Source organism: Nothobranchius furzeri, chromosome 1 (assembly GCF_043380555.1).
Source record: "Nothobranchius furzeri strain GRZ-AD chromosome 1, NfurGRZ-RIMD1, whole genome shotgun sequence".
Classification (NCBI taxonomy): Eukaryota; Metazoa; Chordata; class Actinopteri; order Cyprinodontiformes; family Nothobranchiidae; genus Nothobranchius; species Nothobranchius furzeri.
This window is the reverse complement of record NC_091741.1, coordinates 60818256-60844192: the sequence shown is the minus strand read 5'-3', so window position 1 is coordinate 60844192 and position 25937 is coordinate 60818256. Positions and strand designations below refer to the sequence as shown.

The window sequence follows — 25937 nt, the reverse complement described above, 5'->3', positions numbered from 1 at the left end:
TCCACACCAACAAACGCTTCAACACCTGTTTTTATTTGCTCACTGAAGCTCAGCTGCTGCTTCTGCTTATGGAACAGAAACAACAAAACAGTAAAATACATGTCCAAATTTTCATTTAATTTATTCTTAGACCTCATAATAACAGTCTTGTACAAAAAGTTAATTTGGAACAGGAGTGAACTTTATTTTATTTTGCCATGTATGTATATAAAATTAAAACAGTGCAACACCCCCGTGATTGGAACTATAGCAACAGACAGATTTCATTTTCAAACGGATGATTAACGTGAAACATTTACAAAATTTGTGTGCGGTTCGCCGTTTCTCATCCACAGTGGTTCACCAGGGGAACTGTAACTCTCAGCACGCCCGCTCTGGCTCCATTCCTGTGTGATTGCTCCATCAATCCTGACAAAGAAAAAAACAGAGTTGTCCCGAACAGCTCATTTAGCTCCCAGCGTAATGAGAACTGTTGCGTAAAAGCACAATCAATTTCTTATGAGCTAGTTTACTGCACCCCCCAGACTGATGGTGGGTCAATATGTGACAAGAGGTTTAATAGGGGGAGGGCTGTTGGGAGCTGGAGCCCACAGCAAAGCATGATGGGAAAATAAGGGACTCGGAATAAGAGTGCCTGGAGCAGCGAGTGTGCCCAAACGGCTCAGCGGTAAACAGCAGATGATGGAGCAGAGAGACATTAAAGGTGTGTGTGTGTGTGTGTGTGTGTGTGTGTGTGTGTGTGTGTGTGTGTGTTAACTAATCAGCATCATTTAGGGTGATCCACTTATTCCAAAGTATAAAAACAGTGTTTTTCTTGCAGCACTGAAGAGGCTAAAGTGAAACCAGACTAAACCAGTGATTTAAGGAGAGTTTTTGCTAACAGATTTACTAATTTAACTAGTTCAGTTTACCCAAAACACGGGTCAGCTGGTTAAAATAAGGTACACAAGGTTATTGTTCAGAGGCAGACAGACACAAACAGAACCTCATGCAGACTTTATTTAAAAAGCTGATGTCACGGTGGAGCATTCCCTTCCTCTTCCTCCTCAGATTCCTCCTGCTGGTTTTTCTTCTGCAGACAAGAGCACAGGAGCAGAAAGTGACAAATCTGCAGGGATAAATTACCAGAATTTGGTCTGGAAAACTAAAAGGAACAAATGGAAACAGCTAATGTATGAAATGTGCGGAAACTTCGTGTTTATCTAATCTAAATGAATGATCTCATCCTTTCTTTGTTTTGAGATGCTTCAGACTTTTTCCTTTCTAGACTGATTTTTAGATTCAAACTGGTGAAAAGATAAAGGACTGGACATAAACCCAGAATGTCCAGAAGGCAGGACCATAAAGACAGTCGATGGTCCGAGTTTTCAGGATCAAAAACAAGTGTTTGAGTGGAGCTATATCACCATGGTAACAGAGACTGCTAACAAGCAGGTGATGGCCTCTGTGTGGGTGAAGAGCTTACGGTGATCTTAATGACCTCCAGGTAGAAAAATCAGACAGATCGTGGAATATTTTAAATAAGTCAGATTGTCTCATAAAGTCCAAACTCCACCATCATCTTCAGAACCAATCAGCACGCTGTTTTTATTTAAACACAATAAAAGGTTTATTAAAGAGCAAGTCACCCCTGTAATGTCCAGTAATGATCAGTTTTAAGTACAGTCTGACCCTTCAATATGTGGTCGACGTGGAGACAAGAGTCTGCAGTGTGTCCTTTAATCTGTCGGATTCGACATTCCATCATCTGGAGTTCAGAGCCTCTCTGCAGCTCTGAACACATGATAACAAAGTGCCAACATCATGCCCTTCCTCAAGGCCTTAAGCTGGCCTTATCTATCCGCCTGCTTCACAGGACAAAAGATGAACTTCCACAACTAATAAGGTAAATAATCATTTAATAAACGTTTGTTTATTGTCACTTATAATAATTATAATATAAATTAAATGCTTTGATTGATCTGTGCTTGAATTACTTGAAATGACATATATATGATGAAATGAATGTTGGATAAGACAAGGTTCGTTAGAGATAAATTAAAGTTAAACACGTGACACAGATTTCCTTTACCCCAGATCAGAGCATCCGTTATCTCAAGAAGGCGTGTGTTCTGAGGTCGTCTTGGTAATATTCCTTAACATGGCACGCTCTGATTGGCCAAACAAATCATAGCATGAGAACATTAAAACAGAACTCACTTTACGGTGAGTCAGTTGAGTTGAGTTCTCAGTTCTAAGTTCTACCGAGTTCTAGAGGAAGCTACGGAAACGGCCGTCCGTAGTGAAGTCTCTTTAATTAAGGAGCAATCTTTGACACGCCGTCCAGGTTGCTGCAAAGCTGACACAGCAAACGGTTCCTGCAGAACAAAACTGATAATGTTCCGACTCCTTAAGAGTCCGTTAGACGCAAACGGTTTCATCCAACCTGTGTGCCTGGCGACATCTCTGGACTGGAGAAGTCGGTGCTGTGATCAATCTACTGGACCTGGGTGCCAGAGGTCATCCGACCTCAATGACCTCCGGATCCACGAAGAGGGTCTCCAAGAAAGGGTGAGGTAGAACACAGTGTGATTGCGTCTGATGCTTTTTGATAATAATCAACTTCATAGCGTAACGCAAACCAAATTCTTTCACACCCAGAACTCAGCTCTCCTAGATACGGAAGTTCTGATAACATCATATTTACATATAGGCACCATACATCACATCTCCTCCATGTAGATTCAATCATCACAGTAAATATTAGTTAACTTGTCGTGTTTTAATTGCTCGGAAAATAAATTCTTACTTTTACAAACCTGACTCTTTCTTGAATCAAGACAAAGTGTTTACAATCCCTGAATAAACAAAGAACCCTAGAATCTTCTGATTAAAACACCCTAAGACCAAGCAGGTTGATATTCTATGTTTATATTGAGTATCACAGCTTATTGGTCATAAGTAGAAGTAATATATTAAGCTCCTAAAGCACTAAATTTACCAATCCTACACCCCCTACTAAAGTCTTACTCCACTCCCACTTCCTGTTTGAAAAATGCAACAAATGCTGTTGTCTGGCAGACCGAGAGGGCGGAGCCGCTAACAAATACATACGCAGACTCACAATGACATTGTGACATCATAATGTACCAGTGGATATCATAGGGTACCTTCTTAGCCAATGGCAATGGCAGATTTAAATTCAAATGCAGTGCAGAGTTTTCACCTGAAGACGGCACCACACTGACAGTTTTAGGCAGAATTTTTACATTTTAACTAAGATTAATTTAACCAAATTATTGACTAAACGTGTCTACAGCACGATTAGACACTCGTTTATAGTTTATCAGCAAAAAAGTTGATCTGGGGGTGACTTGCTCTTTAAGGCACAGATTCTAATGAAATCATTTAATATCCAGACTGTTGATTCTGATCTAAAGTAGAAACCATCAGAAACTGGAAGCGCTGTGTGAAGTTTCCTGTCACAAAGAGCCTCAATTATGTCTCAGTTTACGTTTTCTCAGTTTTTACCTTTATTGTATTTTAGTCTCCCTCCCTAAGTTACTTCCTCAGATCCTCCAACAGAATTCCAGAATAGGAATAAAGAGTGAGACCAGGGTCAGCGTGACACACAAATCCAGTCCTACCAGTTTCAGGAAGTCGATGAGTTTGTAAGCGTCCTCTCCGGTGGACAGGTCAACAAAGTCTCGTGGGATTCTGTAGCTCAGACAAGGACTGGGCTGCACCGTCACCTCGCTCATGGTGTAGCGGAACGCCGGGCCGTCCTGCATGGGTGAGACTTAGTCTTCACCAGAGTCCAGAAAAAAAGAGCTGTAGGAAGAATCCGTGTTCGCCAACCTGCTGTAGCTGTTGCGCTGCTTCTCCACCAGACGTCAGCTCGTCCCAACGGAACAGCAGCGAGTCGGTCACCTCTCCAAACGGGTTCAGGTCAATGAGCCACACCCTGCCCTGAATACCACACAAAACACAAGAAGACATGGGTCAAACAGGCTAAAGCTGGCATGCACAAAGTGTGGCCCAGGGGCCGTTTCTGGCCACCGGAGGGATTTTGTGCAGCCCCCACTTGGTTTTCTAGAAAGGTGAATTTAACCTCTTCAGCAGGCTGTTGATGCAGGCAGATGCTTTCGAACATTTCTAAACTAAAATTGCACTTTTGCTCTCTGTCGTCTTGCTAGTGGGTCTGTTCTAACGCGTTTGATGTGCTTTATTGGGTTTGAGGCTGTTTTCATATTTGTTTTTACTTTAATGTTTTAGCAAAGAGCACTTTGGGCTGCCTTGACAGGTGGTCTGAAACACCTTTATAAATAAATAAATCAAATGAAAAATGAATCGCCATTGAATGATTTTTCCATATTTTTCCATAAAAAACATGTTTTTTGTTTGTCTGCCACAACAATTTAAGGTCAACTTCATTGAAAAAAACAACAACTATTATTTCTGATTATAATCCGTCACTGAGTTTTTCATGCAGTCTGAACATGAAAATAATCTCCTACATTAGCTTCTGGAAGAAAATAGACGGTGAAATGTTAGGATTAGAGAATCCTGACAGATCTACGTCATGGACTCATCTTGGCTCACATTGGGGAAGGCTGTTGTTGGTTTAGTGTGCAGGAAACAAGGTAGCTAGTAGAAGCTAATCATTAGCATTAGCCACTTCACCACACAGCAGAACTCCTCTAGGCTTGTGTTATTTGTAGAGATAAAACATTCACGTTGCAAAGCAAACAGAGTCAGTGGTAGAGTTGCGCCGTGAAATAAGAGTCCAAATTGTGCCGTCTTCAGCTCAACTCTGCTCCGGCTCACTTCTAGCTTTTAACTTGATGATGTCACTCTTTAATCTCAGAAAGTGGATTAAAGAATCTGTATAACCCACCATGACATGGACGTTTGTGAAATATCTCACATGTTAGAAAGATTTGAGAAAATTTAAGCTCTCACACCATAATCCTTCACCAAACTGCAAGATATCATGTTATCTCGCAATTTCTCCCGCTAAATGACGAGGTTTCAAACAATCTAAATCGTATGGAAAAGGTTTAGTCTGACCTCCATGACCAAAAGAAAACAATGAGGTCATAATCAAAAGAAGCTGAGGCACCTTATCATCCATTTGCACAATCTTTTACCAAACTGCGACATTTCATTACCTCTCATGCTACTTCACACGAAAAATCCTCTCACAAGACTTTGCACAAACCCTCGCATCATATTGTCAGATTTCACACAAACTCTCGTAACACTGCAAGATTTGGGTCTCTCTCTCACACCAGTACTTCAACATCTCATTGCAGGATGTCACACAATATCTGGCACCATGCTGTAACATTTTAGACAATCTGTTGTCAGTTTGAGGTTGAGTTTCAAATACAAAAACTTAACATTTTTTTCCTGCCGACTACAACCGATTAGACAAAATGGACTGACTTAAAAGTAAACCAGTTCTAGATCAAATTCCTTAAATCTGTCCAGTGGTTAGGGTTGATGACTGACAAGTAAGTAAGTAAATTTTATTTATAGAGCACTTATCACAGACATAGAATCACAAAGTGCTTCACACAGGTGGACTCCCAGAGTGTAGATAAAGTCAGTTCTGTGTTTGTTAGCTCGGTTTAGCTGTGGTTATGAGACGAATGAGCGAGTGGGTTACCTGGCTATCTCTGTAGACGTCAAACACGACTGAAAACAGAAAAAAAACACTTCTGGTTATTTAATATTCAACAACTTCACCACAAAACAAATTAAATACATGAAACATGAAACTCCCAGTGAAACGAATGACTTCATTCATCTTTCCCCGTCTTTGCTCCAGTTTGATTAGCGTGTTTTAATTTTTTTAAAGATGTTTAATATAAATACGGACTTCCTGCCCTGAAACACAGACGGAGAATAAATTTGAAGCTCACAGTCTTCATCCAGGAAGTGGTACTGGATGTGCTGGCTGAAGAAATCCTGGATGGCGTGAGAGATGTTCTGCTCCTGTGTCAGGATGTGTTGGTAATACTGTGTGTAGTCTCTCTGGGAGATCGCTGGGATCACACACACACACACACACACACACACACACACACACACGCACACACACGCACACACACACACGAGTGGAGCTCAAATTGGATTCTATAATTGCATCAGAAATGATCCTGCTGAAAAAGGACACAGCTCAAATGCGTCAGTGTGTGAGTTCCTTTTCCCCAGCTGGTTGGCTCATAAAGCCAACAAATGAGAGGTGTGTTTGGTTTTTAAAACCCATGAGAACAAAGCCCCAAAGGGTGTGTGTGTGTGTGTGTGAGGGGGTGTTTACCGATGAGCTTGTTTTCTTTGACGAAGCAACGAAACTCTCCTCCAGGAATCAGCTCGCTCCACTTTCTTAAGACCAACTGAAGATGGAGGACAAAAGAAACAATTCAGTATAACACTGAAGAATAGAATAGAATAGAACTTTAATGAATCCCTAAAAAGAATTGTTCAGACCTGAAATATTTCTATTCAGTTCTCAGTTGGATCCAGACTTTGGTTCTTGTTATAAAACTAGACTTAAAATGGACCTAGGAATGTTTCTGAGTCCATGAATGTTTTCAACCAGAGCAAAGTCATAAGTAGGTGTTTGGATTCATGAAAGTTTTACTGGTTAAAAAAAAGTCCTACAACAGTATGACTGCAGCTAAATGTGATTATTCCTATTAATAATGCTAGTTTATGTCATCCATGATCAACGGCTGTTTCTTTAAAATACATTAAATTAAATTAAAAGCATTATTAGATATGCTAGCAAACGTTCCAAATAATCACCACCTATAATCCCCAGCCTCTGTCTTTACCACGTGACAAAAGGCACTCTTGATGCAAAAATGTTGATATTATATAGAATGAACAATGAATGAGTCCATTGTATAAAGTTGTTAGAAATGACTGCGGTGAGGAACTAAACTGTTTATGTGACTCTTCGTTTGTTTATACAGGCGGGTAAAAGTCATCTTCTGCCTCTATTTGGGCTTGGGAGGTAAGGTTTTCTGAGTAAAAATACATCCTGCAGAGTTTGTTGCTGCTCAGTAGCAAAATCTTTTACAATGGAAGTGAACTTTACAGGATACTAAAGCATCCTGGTTTTTCTAGGACAACAACACCTGGTCAGTACGGCAGCCCAGAGGGACATGAGGCTAATGACCAGGGTCCAGCTTAGAAAATGAAATAGAAATTCTGTATTTTCATTACTAAGCATGACTGAAATTAAAAATGTAACCTTCCCTTCAACAAGTTTGAGACATCAGACTGTTTTGTCATTTTACTGTTTTTTTTACTTGTTGTATCTTTAAAGAACAAAGGATAAAAAACAAAAACACTCTTTCCTTTTCAAGGTTTATGAATGAATGATAAATAAATGACCTCATAACTGATGACTGGATCGGGGGAGTCCTGGTCGCTGCACTGAAGGAACCTGCACAGGAAATAACATGTTTGTGTGGCACAAGTCTCCCTGCAGTATCCCTTTACACACACACACACACACACACACACACACACACACACACACACACACACACACACACACACACACACACACACACACACACACACACACACACACACACACACACACACACACACACACACACACACACACACACACACACACACACACACACACACACACACACACACACACACACACACACTTTTACGAGGCTTAACAGAGCAGTAAATCTCTCTGAGCAGAATGTTCGTCACAGTGGAGAGGGCTACATAAATCTTTATGCTAGCCGGTTTTTCCAGCTTTCACTTGCGTTTTACTGCTGATTTTAATCAACAAACACCTGCTCCTTCTCTTCCACCACATCTTGTATAAAAGCACAACAAATCTAGGTGTCAGTGTGTGTGAGTGTGTGTGTGTGTGTGTGTGCACCACGCTTACGGCTGTGTGAGGTCATGAGTGATGAAGTCAGAACTTTTAAAGAGCAGGAATATCTCACTGAGGCTGCGACATTCCAGCGAGCTGTTCAGAGCGATCCAGTTAGCATCCTGGGAGGCAAACACACACGTCCTCTGGGTTATAATTTAACCTTTTACTGTCGGCAGCACCTCACGGAGCAGATTTTAGCCACAGGAAGTGATCTAAAACTTGGGTTTTAATCATGAATGAACAAATAAAACCAACACTTTTTTTGCTTTTCCACAGAGCATGTTTTACCCGAGGAGCGCTCCAGTTGAGTTTGGGGAACACACACCCACCCAGGGCGTTTATGGCCTCCAGCACCTTGGAGGTGAATTCTGGGAACTCAGGAGCCTAGCAGACATAACGCCACATTAATATTATATCATTAAATAAAACAGATGTACGTGATGCCACACATAGGTGGAATCAATGCTCTGTGTGTGTGTGTGTGTGTGTGTGTGTGTGTGTGTGTGTGTGTGTGTGTGTGTGTGTCTGTGTGTGTGTGTGTGTGTGTGTGGGTGTGTGTGTGTGTGTGTTTGTGTGTGTGTGTTTGTGTGTGTGAGAAAGTGAGAGAGAACTGAAAAAAGGCCCAATAGTTCAATTTGCCAAAACCACAATGATGTTCATGTTACTTCCATCAGCAGGTATAAAAATATCCCAGAAAGCTGTCCTCATATTTCCAGGTAATCTGAATAATCCTGGTTTATTCGTGATTTAAATAGAGGGCCGATTAGTTTTTACACAGGAGCAGGCTGGTGAGAAATCCTTGATAAAACTATGTTTTATATTTTTTCAGGTTATTTTTGTCTGATTGTGAAATTAATTTGCTGATCTGAAACATTTAAAGTGACAGTGTGTATTTTTCCTGGTGGGGGGGGGGGGGGGGAGGGGCAGTAAATACTTAAATCATTGCAAGCAAGTAGTATTTTTGTGTTGAAGTAAGACCGTACCAACGGACGCCCATTAGGGTCAAAAAGCCTTGGGGAGGGCAAACTTTAGCTAAATAATGAGCACATCAGACTCCCTTTTATCAGTGAAGAGATAATTGTGAACAACAACATTTAACAATGACAAAAGCTTGTAACCATTTGTTACAAATCAGTAAATGCATTTTGTCCTCATGGGCTCCCGTAGAATGAAACATGGTGTCTAATATGGCGTCGCCCAGAGAGTTGCCCCCAAATTCCACTACCTCCGCTCTGGCACGAACTCCGCAGCAAAAACGGTCCCGCTGTAATCAATCAGAGCTGTTCCACTACTGTGGCCGTGCGGCGCAGTGCGCCACCCGCCGTTCCGCCATCCGGCAAAAATAGGGTCGATTCTAATTTTGCCGGATGCCAGGGCACCTCCGCAGTCAATGGACAGAAATCACAACCGCCCAACAGGAAAGGGAGCAAGCACAACTTCTGTTATTCCATAATAAATAAATCTGTTATTCCATAATAAATAAACAAAAGGTGTTTTTTTGTTTCATATGCACAGGTTTAACAACTTTTAACAACTATCAATGGCGGTTGAACTTTAAATGCACAAAAGTAAGCCATAAATACAGTTTCCACTATCAAAGTAGTCACCCTTTGTTGATCCAAACACTGCTGGTATCTCAACACAAATGATGGGCAGATTAAACAGTTCATTTCGATGCTTCTCCCACACAACGGGTGTTTGGATCTAACTTCCGCGTTTATTGCTTGGACTGTATCGCAAGATCTCGCATGCCTGTTTGCGCACCTCGGGTCTCTGTACCGGAGCGGAGCCGTTGTAGAGCGGGTATAGTATAATTTGAGTTCGGAAGCGAGCGGCAGCGGAGAGTGGAGCAGAGATAGTGGAATTTGGGGGTAAGGCCCACTCCCAGGTATTTTAGACCTGATTTTTAAGGTTATATGTTACAAAGCCACCAATATTTTTCAACAAGATTTTGATGGATATTTCCAGAAATCAATGGTTACAACTACACGTTGTCTCTTTAAGGGACAATAAATAAATAAAAATAAAACAAGAAATCTGTAAGGAGGCAAATACATTTCACAGCTTTATAAGAGAACAGTAGGAAATAGAAACACAAAATAGCATAACAGCCGCCGATTTAACTTAAAATGATGAGATGTAATTACCAAACAGGTAGATTTAAATTGTAGAATTCTAAAAACATCAGAATTCACACCCCATCACAAACATCTGCAGCCTAAATGCTCATATATCCCGTTTGTATGGATTCGGAGGCCAATGAGAACGTATCTAGGTCTTATTTAGTTTATTTTTATTAATTCGTTTATTCAGAAATCTGAAAAGAGATAAAAATCTAAATGGAAGTGGTGCGTTTACTGACTCTTGCTCAAAACAGAATATTCGAGCAATCAAATCTACTCACAGTGACTGTTGTGGTTGTTTCATCATCTGACCACTAGAGGGGAGCAGAGAGGTAAAACAGAATAAAGAAAAATCAAAAGATAAAGATTTGTAAAGATGCATAATAATAAATATCACTGTAGGAAACAAAAACACGAGATTAAACAGAAACCTGGAAAGGAGCTCACAATCCGGGAAAGGAGGACATGGATTAACAAAAAGAACAAATGGATTTCACAAGAGCTGCAAAGTTCCACTGCAGGGATCAGAACATCTGTTCACAAGGCTCTGTTAACGAAGATGAAGTTACTGAAAAGATAGCCTACGACTTCAAATAAACAAATCCACCATTAAAAGACCAAAACCTCTCAGAAAATAGTCTGTCAGACAAAAGGGTCTTTAAGTCTGACAGACGTTTCCTGAGACCTTTTAGTCTGTTTCTACTTAGTCAGACGTCTGATGGGTTTTTGGATGGAACCTGATGTTTTTTCTCTATTGTCTGATGTCTGACACCTGAGGATGTCTTAAATCCACACCGTGGTCCAGGCTGGAGACTGAACCAGCTTATCAAAAACTATTATCCATCAGATCTGCTTGTGAAAGAAAAAAGGAAGGCAACTAAAACCAATTTCCCATCCAAAGAGTTTAAGATTACAAAGAGTGAATTTTCAATCTACATATCCAGATGTATGTTTATGCATTTCAAAAGCTAAAAATAAGTTAACTCTGAGTGGTAAACACACCTGAACGTCTTCCTCTGCGTCTGAGTTGTAGCTGTTAGTGTGTGTCGGCTGTGTGCTGTGATCACTGAGGAGAAAAGAGAAAAATCACGATTATAAACTAACAACAGGCTTCAAGCACGAACTAAAAACCACCACAAGTCGTAAAACCGTCTTAAGAATCGTCATCACATTTCTGATTAGCTCAATCCCTGAAAAATAACAAGGGTTAACATGTTGATCCTAAAAAAAGCATATCTTAAACTCACAGAAACACACTGTTTATCCGTGTGGATTCATACCTTCCTGAGACTACCAGCGTCCCATCGTCCAGTAAATAGTCTATCACATTTTGAGGCAATGGAAGAATCTGACTGTAAAATAAAACGTTTAGACAACACAAATTCATTTTAGATGAAACACGACCGAAAGAAAATAAACGAAATGAAAGAAAAAGCCAAGGCCATCCAGCAAGAAGAAACCAATATCTTGTTTTTAATTCCTCCTAGAACTGGCAAATTTTACCTTTTTATTGTGTGTTTTTTGAATATCGGATACCAAACAGAAAACTGACAGTTAGCTACTTGCTCCTTCTTCATGCTGCAATAACCTGAGCCGGAAATGTGTCCATCAGTAAATATCACCCGGATCATCGGATCTTTTTTCAATTGTCATAAAAGTCTCCAACTTTAATCCCAACACTATTTTACATGCACTCTATTATATTCATTTTCAACTTTATTTGGTAAGTTAATTGAGGAAAACAACTACGTATTTTAAAAGAGCGAAGCATAATTTGTTGTTTTTTGGGGGAAGCATTTGGGAGTTGTACACAAAGTGGTAAAATGACGTAACCATCAATTTCTTACATAGATCGTTTATTACTAAGACGGTTTTCTCTTTTTATTCACTATATCCTTTATTATTTTACGGACGGCTTTAATTAGAAAAGTGGTGTAAATACAAATGGATCAGACTAACATTCGATATAATTATGGTTCATTAAAATATTAAAGTAATCAATAAAACAAAAGCGATTTACTATTAAAACTATCTAAATTTTCAGTGTAAAGTGCTAGGTTGGCAGTAAATTGTGTTTTAAAGAAAATTGTTTTTCTTTTAAAACATACTATACGCTTCCTTATTAAACGAACAAATAAAATAATATTTTTTTATTAAATTTCGTGATATTTTATTACGTGTGGTATACAGTATTACTACAGTGACGTTTGAGACTCTCTGAAGTCTTCTCAGAGTGAGGCGTCTTGTTATTGTCTGCTCTTTGCTGCTAACACTCGGCAGGGATTTCACGTGAGTAAACTTTAGTTTCTCTCAATCAAATTTTGAGTTAAGTTAAAGTTCAAAATACTAAAACTCCGACTTGTGTGGCAGAAACTCGTAGCTGTTGTTAAATAAAAAAGAACAAAAGTCGAGCCTAAAGCAGACATTTAATGGAAGGGGAATTGATAGTTTTTCTAGTTGTTGTAGCTAACTGAGCCGCTCGTGATGATGACTGAAGCGTAATCATATTTAATTACGTCGTAGTTTGTTTACATTCTCAGCTTATTTCACAGAGGTGGTGGTTTATTATTACTTTCTTTCAGTTTTAGTTCATCCGACAGAGAAAATGAGCAACTCCGATGAGCCCAAAGTGACACCACACATAGTCAAAGAAGAGGTTTGTGCTCTTATTTTTTCTCTTATTTGTTACACCTTAGCTGCATTTTGTCATAAGGTCAGTTTAATGATTCCAGACCAGTTTTTGTCTCATTTAGGACCACGTCTTTGTTTATTTTTGCCTTCCAGCTCTTGGCAGCAGGACAATGGGTGAAGCTGGAAAAGACCACATATGTTGATTCTGCTGGAAACACCAGGTACAGTTCAGTCCTTCATTTATGTCTCTTTACAGGAAAAACCTGATCGTTCTATTAAGTGTAAATATTTTCTTTTTTGTTCACTAGAACCTGGGAGACTGTGAAGAGGACAACCAGACAGACCAACACAGAAGCAGATGGTTAGTCTTCCTGTTTGATATTCATTGTGTTTATATTGTTAAGTTTGTAATTGTATCTTTTCTTTGCAGGTGTAGGAATCATCGCTCTGCTGAAACGAACGCTTCATAAAGACTGCGTGGTGATGGTGAAGCAGTTCCGTCCTCCCCTTGGAAGCTGCACTCTGGAGTTTCCTGCAGGTCCTCGAGTGATTTTACCCTAGCCTAGAGGAACCTTCAGGAACATGTCCTCACGATAACATTTCTGTCTGCGTTTTTGTATTCAGGGCTGATCGACGAAGGGGAAACGGCAGAGGTGGCTGCACTGAGGGAGCTGAAGGAGGAAACCGGCTACAAAGGGGAGGTAGTAGGAGTCACTCCAGGTACTTCTGATTGCGTTAACTGTCTGTTTAGGTTGTATCTTATCTCCTGTAATTGTTGCAGAGATGCAGGGGTCATTAATGTGCTTGTGCTGTTTATTTTTAAGTGACAGAGTTTGAACGTGTATTGCTTGTAGAAGTTTGATAAAAACGGTGTGATTACAGTGACCTGCCTGGACCCCGGCCTGTCTAACTGCACCACACAGATCGTGTTGGTTAACATCAACGGAGACGACGTGGAGAATATTCACCCCACACAACAGCTGGGTAGGAACTCAACGCTCCAGGTTTTTGCCCATGGACACAACATTGCCATGTGCTAATAGTAACCAGAGATTTATTTTTTTATTGCTGATGGTCGATACATCTAGACATTTTCCACCTTACTTACAGGTTAAAATGTCACAACAGTGGATGCACAACATTTCTGAACACAACCTCAGAATTTAACCAACCATTCAACTTTAAAGGGATACTAGACAACCTTTTCATATCTATAAATCCTTTTCCTGAGCCAGAATGTGCTAATATGACCCTGTGCAGGGTTAACGAAATGCCATTCAGACCCCATTGTCCCCTGTGGCCAGAAAACCGCACTTGCAACTCCAGAGTATCTGGACCAGTCGCTGTTGGACTTAGTAAAGGGAAGTGGACCCGCTTGCCCTGCAGTCTGGTTCCAGCACGTTTCCTGTATATTTTAGACCATAAACACAGCTGATTTGTTTAATTTAGTGATGAATCACACCTGTAGACACTAATGAAGGCTGAGGAGACCTAGGTGTCCCAACCCTGGTCCTCAAGATCTCTTATCCAGCTTGTTTTATATCTTACCCTGCTGATTCAGTGGCTGAATCACCTGTTCAACAGCTACTCAGGCTCTGCAGGACACTGCTAATGACATCTGATTCAAAACAGGGAAACCTCTTAAGACATGCTGGATAGTGGAGCTCGAGGACCAGGGTTTGGCACACCTGGTTAAGGTGTTAAAAAGAAGAATGCACAGCGAGGAGATACGTTTCTCTTTTGGTTTTACTATCTGGACACTAGGGGGTGCTAAAGGCAAGCCGAAACTGCAAAGTTTCCCTTCAATCCAAACACTTCTTCCTTTAATTTGTTTCATAATTCCTGTCAGAATTCCTCATCAAACATTCCCTCAAGGAGAGGCAAGCTCATTTTGTTTAATATAGACAGGTTTTAAAATTTTACTGCACACATTTAACTAATATTTTACAAAAGATTATTTGTTTTCCCTGAAAATAATTAAGATGTGTATCAGTTTAGAAATTCTGCTTATCTAGTAGTTATCTTAGGTTAATGTTCTTCTCTTGTGTTCTTCCACAGGAGACGGAGGTGAGTTCCAGCTCTTTTATTTGAAGAGTTGATCTTTGATGATGAAAACCGTTCCACTCACTTTATCCTCTCTCCCTCCCATCCCAGAGTTTGTTGAAGTCATTCTTTTACCGCTCGATGAGTTCCAGATGAAGATTGACGGTGAGGCTTCAGAAATGTTTTGGCGGCCGGTTCAGCAGAAATGTTTTTGACAAACTGGGCTGGTGTGGTTCCACAGATCTGCTGCAAAAAGAAAAGATCGTGGTGGATGCTAAAGTTTACATCTTTGCCATGGGAATGGCTCAGGCCTTCTTCAAGCCGAGGGAGCTCCCTGTCCTAAAGCAGTGATGGAGATCAACAGAGCAGGAGGAAGTTGTCAAGTGCAGCTGGAGGATTTTCACAGTTTGAATAGGAATTGCTTTAAAAAAAAAGACATCCTGGTTCTCTAGAGGTCTTAATGCCTTGGATGAAGAAACAAAACAGTTTGATATTACAGCCCTCCTGACTACGGTACACGTCATAAACCATCTTTTTACTCTCAGCAGGAAGCCCGAATCATTCTGTCGATTCGACTCACAGGTTATGTTTCAGGTTTACATTCCCAGAGGGACCAGTGTTGAGATGATTCAGTCATTTCTTTCTTCAATTATGTTTCCTTTTTTGGGGAGGGATAAGAAAACTTCCCCTGACAACTTAACACTTTGTTTAATGTTTTTTGACTAGTCTTTTGTAACTGAATGAACTGTTAATGAACACCGTGCATTCATGATGCTGGCGGGGTTTTTGCTGGTACTGAGCTAGCTGACAGGATGGTTTGGTTCTTTCTGCAGAAGGTTTGGAAAACAAACTGGCTGGAGAAGCTAACAGCTACCCTGAGCGAGACCAATGTTTCACAGCTATGGTGCCGATGACAGTGATTGTGTTTTTATTTTAGAGATTACTGACTAATAAAGAAATGTCATAACAATCTTCGACTGGAAATTTTGCACTAACTGACTACAGGTGAAACTCTAAAAATTAGAATGTGGTGAAATAATCCTTTTATTTCAGTGATTCAACATAAAATGTAAATACTTAATTAAATAAGACTCATTCTATGCAAAGCCAGATAATTCAAGCCTTTATTTGTAATAATTGGGATGATTATGGCTTGCAGCCTCATGAAAACTCCAAATCCACAATCTCAGACAATTAGAATATTGTGAAAAGGTTCAATATTCTTGATTCAAAGTGTCATACTAATCAGCTAATGTCAACACCTGCAAAGGGTTCCTGGAGAGGCTGCCTTGGGCGAGCTACCCGCCAAAGCAGCTTGAATCAATAGAAGCTCAAAACATTAAAGAAAACGGATCATAAATATGACTTTGAAAATAATTGTAATCAGTGGTGCTCCCAATGGGTGGGCATGGCCACCCTAGAAAATTGCTGGCCCCTCTGGGAAGACCAGTGTTAATAAATCCTAGTAATGTTCACTCAAACCATAAATGTATCTCATTTATTCAAGACATCAATGTAACCCCCCCCCCCCCCCCGAAAAAAAATTTATACAATTTATAACGAAATAATCTGAATTTTGAAAAAAATGATCTGTTTCTACTGCTCACCATTTTAAAAAGTTTATAGTTCCATAGTTTTTGTGAAGACAGCTACAGGAATTAAACTAAAAACAGAATTCTAAAATCTATTTTGAAAAACCATAAATAATTTTTTTTATATGTTTGTGTCTCAATTTAGAGTCAAGTGTTTTGGATAGCTCTGTCAGTGCGCCCCAGGGCAGCTGTGGCTATGTCGTAGCTCATCATCAACAGTGTGTGAATGTGTGTGTGAATGGATGAATGCTACACTGTAGTGTAAAGCGCTTTGGAGTCCTTACTCTGAGAGGTGCTATACAAGTGCGGGTCATTGATCATTCATTTAACATTTTATACATATTGTTGAAAATATAAATAAATAAATAAACACGAGCTAAACTGTTCCAGAGTTAACACAAGGGCCAATTTGGTGTGCCACGCAAAATTTTTATTGGCCACCCTTACCAAATTTTTCTGGGAGCGCCCCTGATCAAAAACCATGTACTATTTTATCTCAAGATAAAAATTACGAGGCGCTTCACAAAAACACCAAAGTTAAGGATTATTACATTATTAAAAAAAATATTATTTACATTCAGAAAATGTGAATAGAAAAAGAAAAACGTAATCGTGGGATCCCAAAAAGACAGAAATGACAAAAACACCAGCATAAAAAGTAGCAGAAATGGGTTTCCGTATCAAAGCAATCTCTATGAGATGACTCCTCCATAAACATTTTATACATAACATGTCAACCATTCTAAGAAATGACCAGCAGGTGGCGGCGTCATCTAATAGCCAACCTCGAAAACCCAAAGAAGAACCAACCGACCAATCAGCTGGCAGGAACATCCCAACATGTTTTAGGTTTCGAACTCAAAGCAGAGGGGCGTTTGAAGAAGAAGAAAACGTGAACTGTAACGTTTTCTTAAAGAAGAGAAACAATTAGCTCAGCAGAGGTGGCTTGTTTAACTTTTCGTGTTTTGTTGTTTTGCACTAAACGTACGTTTCAGGACAAATGAGTATAAATAAGCTAGCAGGGGTTGTTTTGGGTTCAGTGTTTTTCTTTTAAAAGTTATTTTCGAAAACTTACTCGGTTCAGCAGAGGTTTAAATTTGCGTGACTCGATCCTGGAGCTCGCGTGGTGGATGTTTTGGATACAATGATGGAGGTTGCTTCCAAAGGTGAGCATGAACAAAAATGTCATTGTAGCCTACTTGATTCGTTTGTTTATGTTAAGCAGCAGGCTGATAAATTGGTCGGATCCAGGTGCTTGTCTGCCAAAAGCATGTTATACGTTATTCGCAGTTTAAATCAAATCCTACAATTGTACCACTAAAGACACAGAGTTGTCTGACTTTAGCAGAAGGTTGTCGTGTTTAACCCGCTTGAGTTGGTTTAAAGTTTTCTGGGTTTAACATAACTTGAATATATATTTTTATAAGAACTGGACAGCTGTATCTTTATAGCTAAAATACAACGTGATGCAGTTGCGATGAATATAAATATAATTTTGTGAATGAAAAAAATGTTCCCCACATTATAATCGATTTTGTTTTGTATAATTTGCTCATAACTACTTAACACTGTGGAATTTCCCCTTTGCCAACAGTGGTAAAAACGTCCATCTTCCCTCTGGAGGGTCGGGTCTGCCTCCAGCAGCGTGTGATCAGTTTTTGCCACAACACCTGTTGTAGGTTTTTGTGTTGTAACGATTGTTTGTGTCACCAGGAAAGGCCAAGCGGAAGCACCTAAGTGCCGGGGACTGTAAACAGCTGGCACAAAATGCAGACTCTCTTACCCAACCCCACACATCCAACCACGGGCTGAGACACCATGACCACAACCAAAGGCTTCACCCCAGGACCCCCAGAAAACGACGGTGTTCTGGTAAGCCACTGTAAACCTGCTACAGACATCTAAACACACCTTTTTTCTTTTTGAGCGTGTCCCTTCCTCTCCACAGCCAATCATCTGTCTCCATTTTGTCCCATCTTCTGCGTCCTCTACCCTCACTCTTAACTAACCTCATGTCCTCTTTCACAACATCCCTAAATCTCCTCTCAGCCTGGTGGCTCCAACCTCAGCATCCTTCTACGTATATCATTATTGTCTCTCCTCTGGACATGTCCAAACCATCTCAGTCTGTCCTCTCTGGTTTTTTCTTTAAAACATTAATTGTAAGCTGTCCCTCTGACTGACTCAGTCATGATCCCACCCATCCTCGTCCCTCCCGAAGAGAATCCGCCTCCTGTCTTTTCTTCACGGACTCTGTCTCTAAATCGGACACAATAGATGGTCTCACTACTGTCTTGTGCACATCAGTGTAAAGTTTCTACAGTCAGTGATGGTGTCAGGTGCCATGTCGTCTGCTGGTGTTGGTCCATTGTGTTTTCTGAGGTCCAAGATCAACGCAGTTATCTACCAGGAAGTTTTTGAACACTTCATGCTTCCTGCTGCTGACCAACTTTATGGAGATGCATATTTACTTTCCCAACAGGACTTGGCACCTGCACACAGTGCCAAAGCTACCAGTACTTGGTTGATGGACCATGTTGTTGATTGGCCAGCAAACTCACCTGACTTTAACCACATAGAAAATCTGTGGAGTATTGTGAAGAGGAAGATGCAACATGCCAGGCCCAACAATTCAGAAGAGCTGAAAGCCACCATCAGAGCAACATGGGCTCTCATAACACCTGAGCAGTGCCACAGACTGATCGACTCCATACCACGCTGCATTGCTGCAGTAATCCAGGCCAAAGGAGCCGGCTTACAGCCTTTTTTTGCATTGGTCTTAATTAATAATCTAATATTCTGAGATTTTGAGATTTTCATTAGTTGTCAGTTATAATCATCAACATTAAAATAAATAAACACTTGAACTGTATCAGTCTGTGTGTAAAGAATTAATCTAATATACGAGTTTCAATTTTTGAATGAAATTACTGAAATAAAGCAACTTTGTCATGATATTCTAATTTGACCAGCGCTTATATAGAATTCTTTACCAAGCTAGCAGAGAGGTGCTTTGTTCTTGTAGCTGGTGATCGATTGGAGACAATGGTCTCTGAGACAGTGGTGCAGACAGAAGCAGGGTCATTAGCTGTGAGCTGTTAAGAGCTTAGCAGCACACGGTTGTTGAACGCTCCTCGCTGCCCTGCTAAACCTGTTCTTTGCCTCTAAACAAGTTCTCAAATCACAGGGTGTGATTGGCCCAGTGCAGCGCCGGGTGCAGCGTATGCAACTTTAACAGTAGTGTAACAGTGATCCAAGTTTCTCCGCCCTCTGGTGTCACTTGTAATAAACTGATTATCTCCGTAGTTTTTGTTTGAGCCTAGTTTTGTTAAAATCAAGGAGTTGGGCCTTCTGTTCAGCTAACTCAGTGTTGTTTTTCTCCTTTTCTCTTTGAAACAGCTGCTCCTGCCTCCCAAAGCCCCTCTGGGAAGCAGAGAGCCATCAACGACTACTACTGTGTGTCCAAAGTAATCAGTTCCAGTCCTCAAAAGTCCTCTCTGCCTTCCACGTCTACAGTTCCTAAAGAAGGCTCTAAGTTGGTGGAAGAAGAACAAGATGATGATGATGAGAGCCTGTTGTCTACCCCGTTGGAGTATGAGCCAAAGGCAGAAGATGAGGTCGATGACGACTGTCTGCTAGCTGCAGAGAACTGTCCCTTTGAAGAGGCCAGCGCGTCAGGTGCTAGGATGATACCTGAGCGTGATGGGAAGGCAGAGGACTATCTGGAGGGGATGACAGCTGAAATGTTTGGAGCTGATGGGGAATTTGATGAATGCTGTAACCAAGAGGAAGAGGTGGAGCCCCTTCCTGATGCTCACTTTGGGCTCCTGGGGAGCAGCAAGGCCCTGCTCCAGCCACAGGGCTGCATGGATGACCTTCCAGAGGAGGTGCTGAGGCAGGTGCTGTGTCAGGTTCCTGCTGCCGACCTCTATCGGAACGTCAGCCTCGTGTGCCACCGGTGGAGGAACATCGTTCAGGATCCCACGGTGAGACAAAAATCTCAACACAGTGTGGGTTAGTTAGGAGTGAACAGAGATGCCCCGGGGGCGGATGAGGTTCGTCCTGGGTATCTCAAGGCTATGGATGTTGTAGGGCTGTCATGGTTGACACGTCTCTGCAACATTGCGTGGTCATCGGGGGCAGTTCCTGTGGAGTGGCAGACCGGGGTGGTGGTCCCCATCTTTAAGAAAGGTGACCTGAGGGTGTGTTCCAACTATAGGGGGATCACACTCCTCAGCCTCCCTGGAAAGGTCTACTCCAAGGTACTGGAGAGGAGGGTCCGATCGATAGTTGAATCTCAGATTGAGGAGGAGCAATGTGGTTTTCGTCCTGGCCGTGGAACTGTGGACCGGCTCTATACCCTTGCAAGGGTGATGGAGGGGGCATGGGAGTTTCCCCCAACCAATCCACATGTGTTTTGTGGATTTGGAGAAGGCTTATGACCGTGTCCCCAGGGGCACCCTGTGGGGGATGCTCCAGGAGTATGGGGTGGGCGGCTTTCTGTTAAGGGCCATTCAGTCCCTTTACCAGAGGAGCGTGAGTTTGGTCCGCATAGCCGGTAGTAAGTCGGACCTGTTCCCGGTGAGGGTTGGACTCCGCCAGGGCTGCCCTTTGTCAACGGTTCTGTTCATTACCTTTATGGACAGAATTTCTAGGCGCAGCCGTGGTGTGGAGTGTGTCGAGTTTGGTGGCAGGAGAATCTCGTCTCTGCTTTTTGCGGATGATGTGGTCCTCCTAGCTTCATCCAGCTCTGACATTCAGCTCTTGCTGGGTAGGTTCGCGACCGAGTGTGAAGCGGCTGGGATGAGGATCAGCACCTCCAAATCTGAGACCATGGTTCTCGACCGGAAAAGGGTGGCTTGCCAACTCTGGGTCGGGAGAGAGGTCCTACCTCAAGTGGAGGAGTTTAAGTATCTCGGGGTCTTGTTCACGAGTGAGGGTAGGAGGGATCAGGAGATCAACAGGCGGATTGGCTCAGCGTCTGCAGTGATGCGGACGCTGAGCCGATCTGTCGTGGTGAAGAGGGAGCTGAGCCAGAAAGCCAGGCTCTTGATTTACCGGTCGATCTACGTCCCAATCCTCACCTATGGTCATGAGCTTTGGGTAATGACCGAAAGAACGAGATCGCGGATATAAGCGGCCAAAATGAGTTTCTTCCGTAGGGTGGCTGAGCTCAGCCTTAGAGATAGGGTGAGGAGCTCAGACATTCGGGAGGGACTCGGAGTAGAACCGCTGCTCCTCCGGATCGAAAGGAGCCAGTTGAGGTGGTTTGGGCATCTGGTCAGGATGCCTCCTGGACGCCTCCCTGGGGAGGTGTTTCAGGCATGTCCTGCCGGCAGGAGGCCCCAGGGTCGACCCAGAACATGTTGGAGAGGTTACATCTCCAATCTGGTCCGGGAACACCTTGGGGTCCTGCCAGAGTCACTGGTGGAGAAGGCCGGGGAGAGGACGGTCTGGAGCTCCCTAGTTGGGATGCTGCCCCCGCGACCCGGACCTGGATAAGCGGAGGAAGACGATGACAACGACAGAGATGAAAAGATCAATAAGATCAGAAAGGTCTGAGTTCTGGTGAAGGTTCAGTCCTCCAGGGCTCAACAATCCTGGCAGGTTCAAATGCCTTCTTCTGAAAGATGTTTCATGAGCCTTTAAAGTGTCTTCGTTAAAATCAGATCATCCAAACAGAAGCTGAGCATAGGATTGGTTTAGAGGAGTGCTCAGACCTTTTCTCAAGAGACTAACCTAACATTCAGCTCTTCAGGTGATATATCTGGCTGATGCACCTCTTTAGTGGAGCTGATTTAGAGTCAGGCACATTTGTGGGCAGCTTGGTGCTGCTGTAGCACTTATTTATGTTCCTGTTTAGTAAATGCCCTAAAACAATATTGTCAGTTGGGATTTCTACATGTTTTGTGTATTTGTTGCTTGGTCAGTTTATTGATTAGTTTCATTAACTTTTATTTTATTACCAGGTGCAAAACATCCAGAGATCAGTGTAACGTCCAGCAATGGTCAGTTTTTAGGTACTGTTTGACCATTCAACATCTAGTCAAAAAGGAGACACGAGACTGCACGTGCTCCCTTTAAATCAGCCTGCCTTCCTCACACCAGCTGGAGCTCAGAGCCTGCAGCTCTGACAGAGATAACAAAATCTTAACATTGACATCCTGTTCTTTCCAAGGTCCCTCACAGAGCAACCCCTTTATCTAAGTCTCCTTGCTCACAGAAGAAAGAAGAAAAGAAGATTTTAAAATCATTAAATAAACGTCTGTTTATTGCTACTTATAATAATTATAAAATAATGAGATGTTTCATTAATCTGTGCTCGATGATGTATGTTTCAGCATGTTTACTTGACAAGGTCATAACCATATTGCACTCACGCAAGAACAAAGTAAGGTTAAGTTAAACTCTGACACACAGCCTTTTATCCAGATCAGAGCATCCGGTAACGAAGAAGGCGTTTCTGAGATTCTTGGAAATATCCCCCAAACTTGTCAGCCTCTGGTTGGCTACACAATCATAACATGAGAACATTAAAACCAGATCGCTCTGGTGAAAGATTTTGACACGTCGTCAAAACCTTTTTGCACCTGCAAAGCTGATACAACAAAATAGTTCCTGCAGAACGAGTTGATTTGTTCAACTCCTTAAGAGTTATTACTGAGACGCAAACTAGTCCCAACTGTTGTTACCTGGAGATGACTCTGGACTGACCTGGTCGTACTGCAAGTTGATCTACGGACTTCTGTACCTGGGGGCCTCTGACCCCCCTGACATCTCGGATCCGAAAAGGGCGTCTCCACTTGGGTACGTAGAACACAGTGAGATAGCGTCTGATGTGGTTTTTGATAATAATCAACTCATAGCTTAACGCAAACCAAATTCTTTTACATCCAGAACTCAGCTCTCCTAGATACGGAAGTTCTAACATCGCATTCACACATAGGGTCCATACATCACATCTAGTTCCATCCATCACTAAATGCTTAGTTAACTTGTCATGTTTTAATTGTTTGTAAAGTAAATTCTTACTTTTATAAACCTGTTTTCTGAATCAAAACGAAGTGTGTACAATCCCCTAATAAATAAAGAATCCTAGAATCTTCTGATTAAAGCCCAATAAAGACCAGTCAGGGTGATATTCTATATTTAGATACAGTATTACAGCTTATTGGTCATAAGTAGAGGTAAAATATATATTGAGCTCTTAAAGTACTCAATTTACCAAACCCTACATCAGCCATTGCTTGACCGTTACCTCTACATATCAGCGTCTATCGGTTGACCTCTAATCTTTTAGAAAACAATGCTGCCAATATGCCTCAAAGCTGTGGCGGCCGCTGGGAGCCTTTGTTGATTTATAAGTGGTCAGACCTTGGCGGTAATTTGGCGCAATCATGTTTTTTTTTTATAAAAGATTACACAATGGCGGCATAAAGAGGGTATGGGGCGGTCTCTGCGCTGCCGTGGACTTCCATTTATCTTCTATCTTCTTCTATCATGACTTGCTTTTTTATTGCGATTGAAGCCGCACTCATTCCCCGTGCAGTCTCTGGTGATCTGATCTTCAGATCTAATGGAGAAAGGCTCCAGGAGCGCTGCATCGCTCCCGTTTAACACCTCAGCTGGTTCTGTTTACAAAAGTGAACCTTATAGTCGTATTTACTTTCATTTTCAATTTAGCTTCCGGCCGGAGTTCGGCAGTGATCATGACACCTCCCTCTGTCGCGCCAAGGGGTAATATGCATCCACAAGTCCGGCCTTGCAGCAACATTACTACCAAGCGTGGCAGCACGAATGCCACAAATTTCCTGCAACGCCATGCTGCCACGGCACGTTCATTAGACACACCGTGGCAGCAGTATTACGCTGATTTGCCCACATGGTGTGTCTTCTAAAAAGGGCTACATGATACTGGACACACTCGTAAAGACATTAGTGTTGGTATCTTAGATGGAGAAGATCGGTGGTTTTAGGATCGAGTAAAAAGCTGCTTCTGTCTAAAAAGAAAAAGACTAAATGAAACAAAAGAGGAAATTAAAGGAAGTGTCCTGCACTCTTGGTACATCCCTAAATCTGATCGCCAGACAGCAGGGATGTGTATTTTTGAAATTCTGGCGATACGATACATATCACGATACAGGGGAGACGATACGATATATCGCGATATATTCAGTCAGACGTTAAAAGCATTTTTTTTTTTACTGAATTTATTGTAAGAATGTTCAATAAACAGTCCAAACTGATACTTAACATGTTTAACATGAGGTATCTGAACCATGATGGAGGGATTTACAGTTCAATGGTGGAAACAAAACCCATTGCACACTGCTGCCAACTAGCGGGTGGCGATTGAATTGCACAAAACGAAAAGAAAATACACAAAAGTTTGCATGTAAATTCTTTCAAGAATTGGATACACAGCTTTTGAATATCAATGTAATAATTGCAGGGAAAAATATCACGATATATTGCCATATTGATATTTCCGATACACGGCTTTTGAATATCGATATAATATTGTTGGAGAAAATATCACGATATATTGCCATATCGATATTTTCTTACATCCCTACCAGACAGTTTCACAAATGTTCTTCAGGAATCTAATGAAAACATCTCGTATGTAGACCAGAACAGCAAAGACCTTAAAGACCCTCAGGAGGAAGCATCAAGACAACGATTTGTAAACTAGCTTAATCTTAAACTAGCTTTTAATAAAGCTCTCTCTACAGTTGGAAAGTTTTCTTCTTTTCACTATCAGCTGCTTGGGTTTGAGCCTAATTTAAATTTCTGTCCTTTTCCCAGTTTGTGCCTTTTAAGAAACAATACTTTCGCTACACGATGAGAGAGAAGGAGATGGTGCTGGAGGTCAACGCCACCCTGAGGAACAGTAACATAAGAGGGCCTCCTCCTTCAGAGCACAGCCTACGGAACCTCGTGGTGTGAGTCTCCATCGCATGGAGTTGTGTTGTCTCTTTGTCTGATTGTTGGGTACTTACATTAACACGGTACTTTACTGTGTGTGTGTTTCAGTTTAATGGCTCAGCATAAAGCCAGGGAGCGCGTGAGACCAGAGGATGTTCTGGAGTGTGTTAAGAAGCACCGCCTCTTCCCGCAGGCTGAAGCCTCCATCAGATTACGTATTCCTGACATCAAGAAGTTTCTTCACCTTGACATTGAGGTGTGAGATAAAGGAAAGTTGTGCTGTGACTAGGGCTGGGCGATATGGCCTAAAATCAATATCACGACATATTGAGGAGTTCACCTCGATAATGATTGGATGATAATTACATGTATGTGCAAAAACAAACGTCCACTAGATGGGGCTGTGGCAGCATAATTGCTCCACAGCCAGTGGAGGCGTGCCGCCAACGGCAAGCAGCTGCAAGTAGCAAGTGACTCAGCAAGGACCTACAAGAAGCCCAGTTCTTCTGTATTTGAATCATCCTCCATTTCTCATTTTTCTTACAGACTGGATGGGATGGAGTCACATGACTCCACCGGTCTGTGCCGCGGCATCTTAACAAGACCCATCAGTAACCTACTCGCGTCTTTTCATTTTTTTTTATTTCCAAAAGATACCGTCATAAACTTCTGTAACGATAAACTTTCGGTTTATCACCCAGTCCTAGTTGTGATGTTTAA

General features: G+C 41.7%; 3 protein-coding genes across 4 annotated transcripts in view; 2 read left to right on the top strand and 1 right to left on the bottom strand.

Moving 5' to 3' along the window:
* Positions 1 to 981: 981 nt before the first annotated feature.
* On the bottom strand, positions 982 to 11659 carry cdc123 (cell division cycle 123 homolog (S. cerevisiae)). The gene is made up of 13 exons (XM_054739486.2): positions 11527 to 11659; positions 11304 to 11375; positions 11026 to 11089; positions 10305 to 10337; positions 8189 to 8284; positions 7913 to 8019; positions 7387 to 7438; positions 6305 to 6380; positions 5907 to 6029; positions 5651 to 5679; positions 3838 to 3948; positions 3627 to 3764; positions 982 to 1072 (listed from the first exon to the last, which is right to left on the bottom strand). The coding sequence occupies exons 1-13, from the start codon at positions 11652 to 11654 to the stop codon at positions 1016 to 1018; spliced, it is 1086 nt and encodes a 361-aa protein (XP_054595461.1). The 5' UTR covers positions 11655 to 11659; the 3' UTR covers positions 982 to 1015.
* A 581-nt stretch (positions 11660 to 12240) lies between these two features.
* On the top strand, positions 12241 to 15667 carry nudt5 (nudix (nucleoside diphosphate linked moiety X)-type motif 5). The gene is made up of 10 exons (XM_015954800.3): positions 12241 to 12312; positions 12606 to 12679; positions 12808 to 12875; positions 12963 to 13015; positions 13085 to 13192; positions 13279 to 13374; positions 13537 to 13638; positions 14713 to 14721; positions 14809 to 14862; positions 14939 to 15667. Exons 2-10 carry the CDS (start codon positions 12629 to 12631, stop codon positions 15046 to 15048), a joined length of 651 nt encoding a protein of 216 aa, XP_015810286.1. The 5' UTR covers positions 12241 to 12312; positions 12606 to 12628; the 3' UTR covers positions 15049 to 15667.
* A 1626-nt stretch (positions 15668 to 17293) lies between these two features.
* The window catches only part of fbxo18 (F-box DNA helicase 1), a 32988-nt gene continuing 24344 nt past the window's right edge, over positions 17294 to 25937 (top strand). For both annotated transcript variants that reach the window (XM_015954808.3, XM_054739489.2), the window contains exons 1-5: positions 17294 to 17455; positions 18003 to 18161; positions 19689 to 20275; positions 25098 to 25234; positions 25326 to 25473. In XM_015954808.3, the coding sequence (XP_015810294.3) occupies positions 17434 to 17455; positions 18003 to 18161; positions 19689 to 20275; positions 25098 to 25234; positions 25326 to 25473 (1053 nt within the window). In that variant the 5' untranslated portion in view covers positions 17294 to 17433. The remainder of the gene's footprint in view (positions 17456 to 18002; positions 18162 to 19688; positions 20276 to 25097; positions 25235 to 25325; positions 25474 to 25937) is intronic.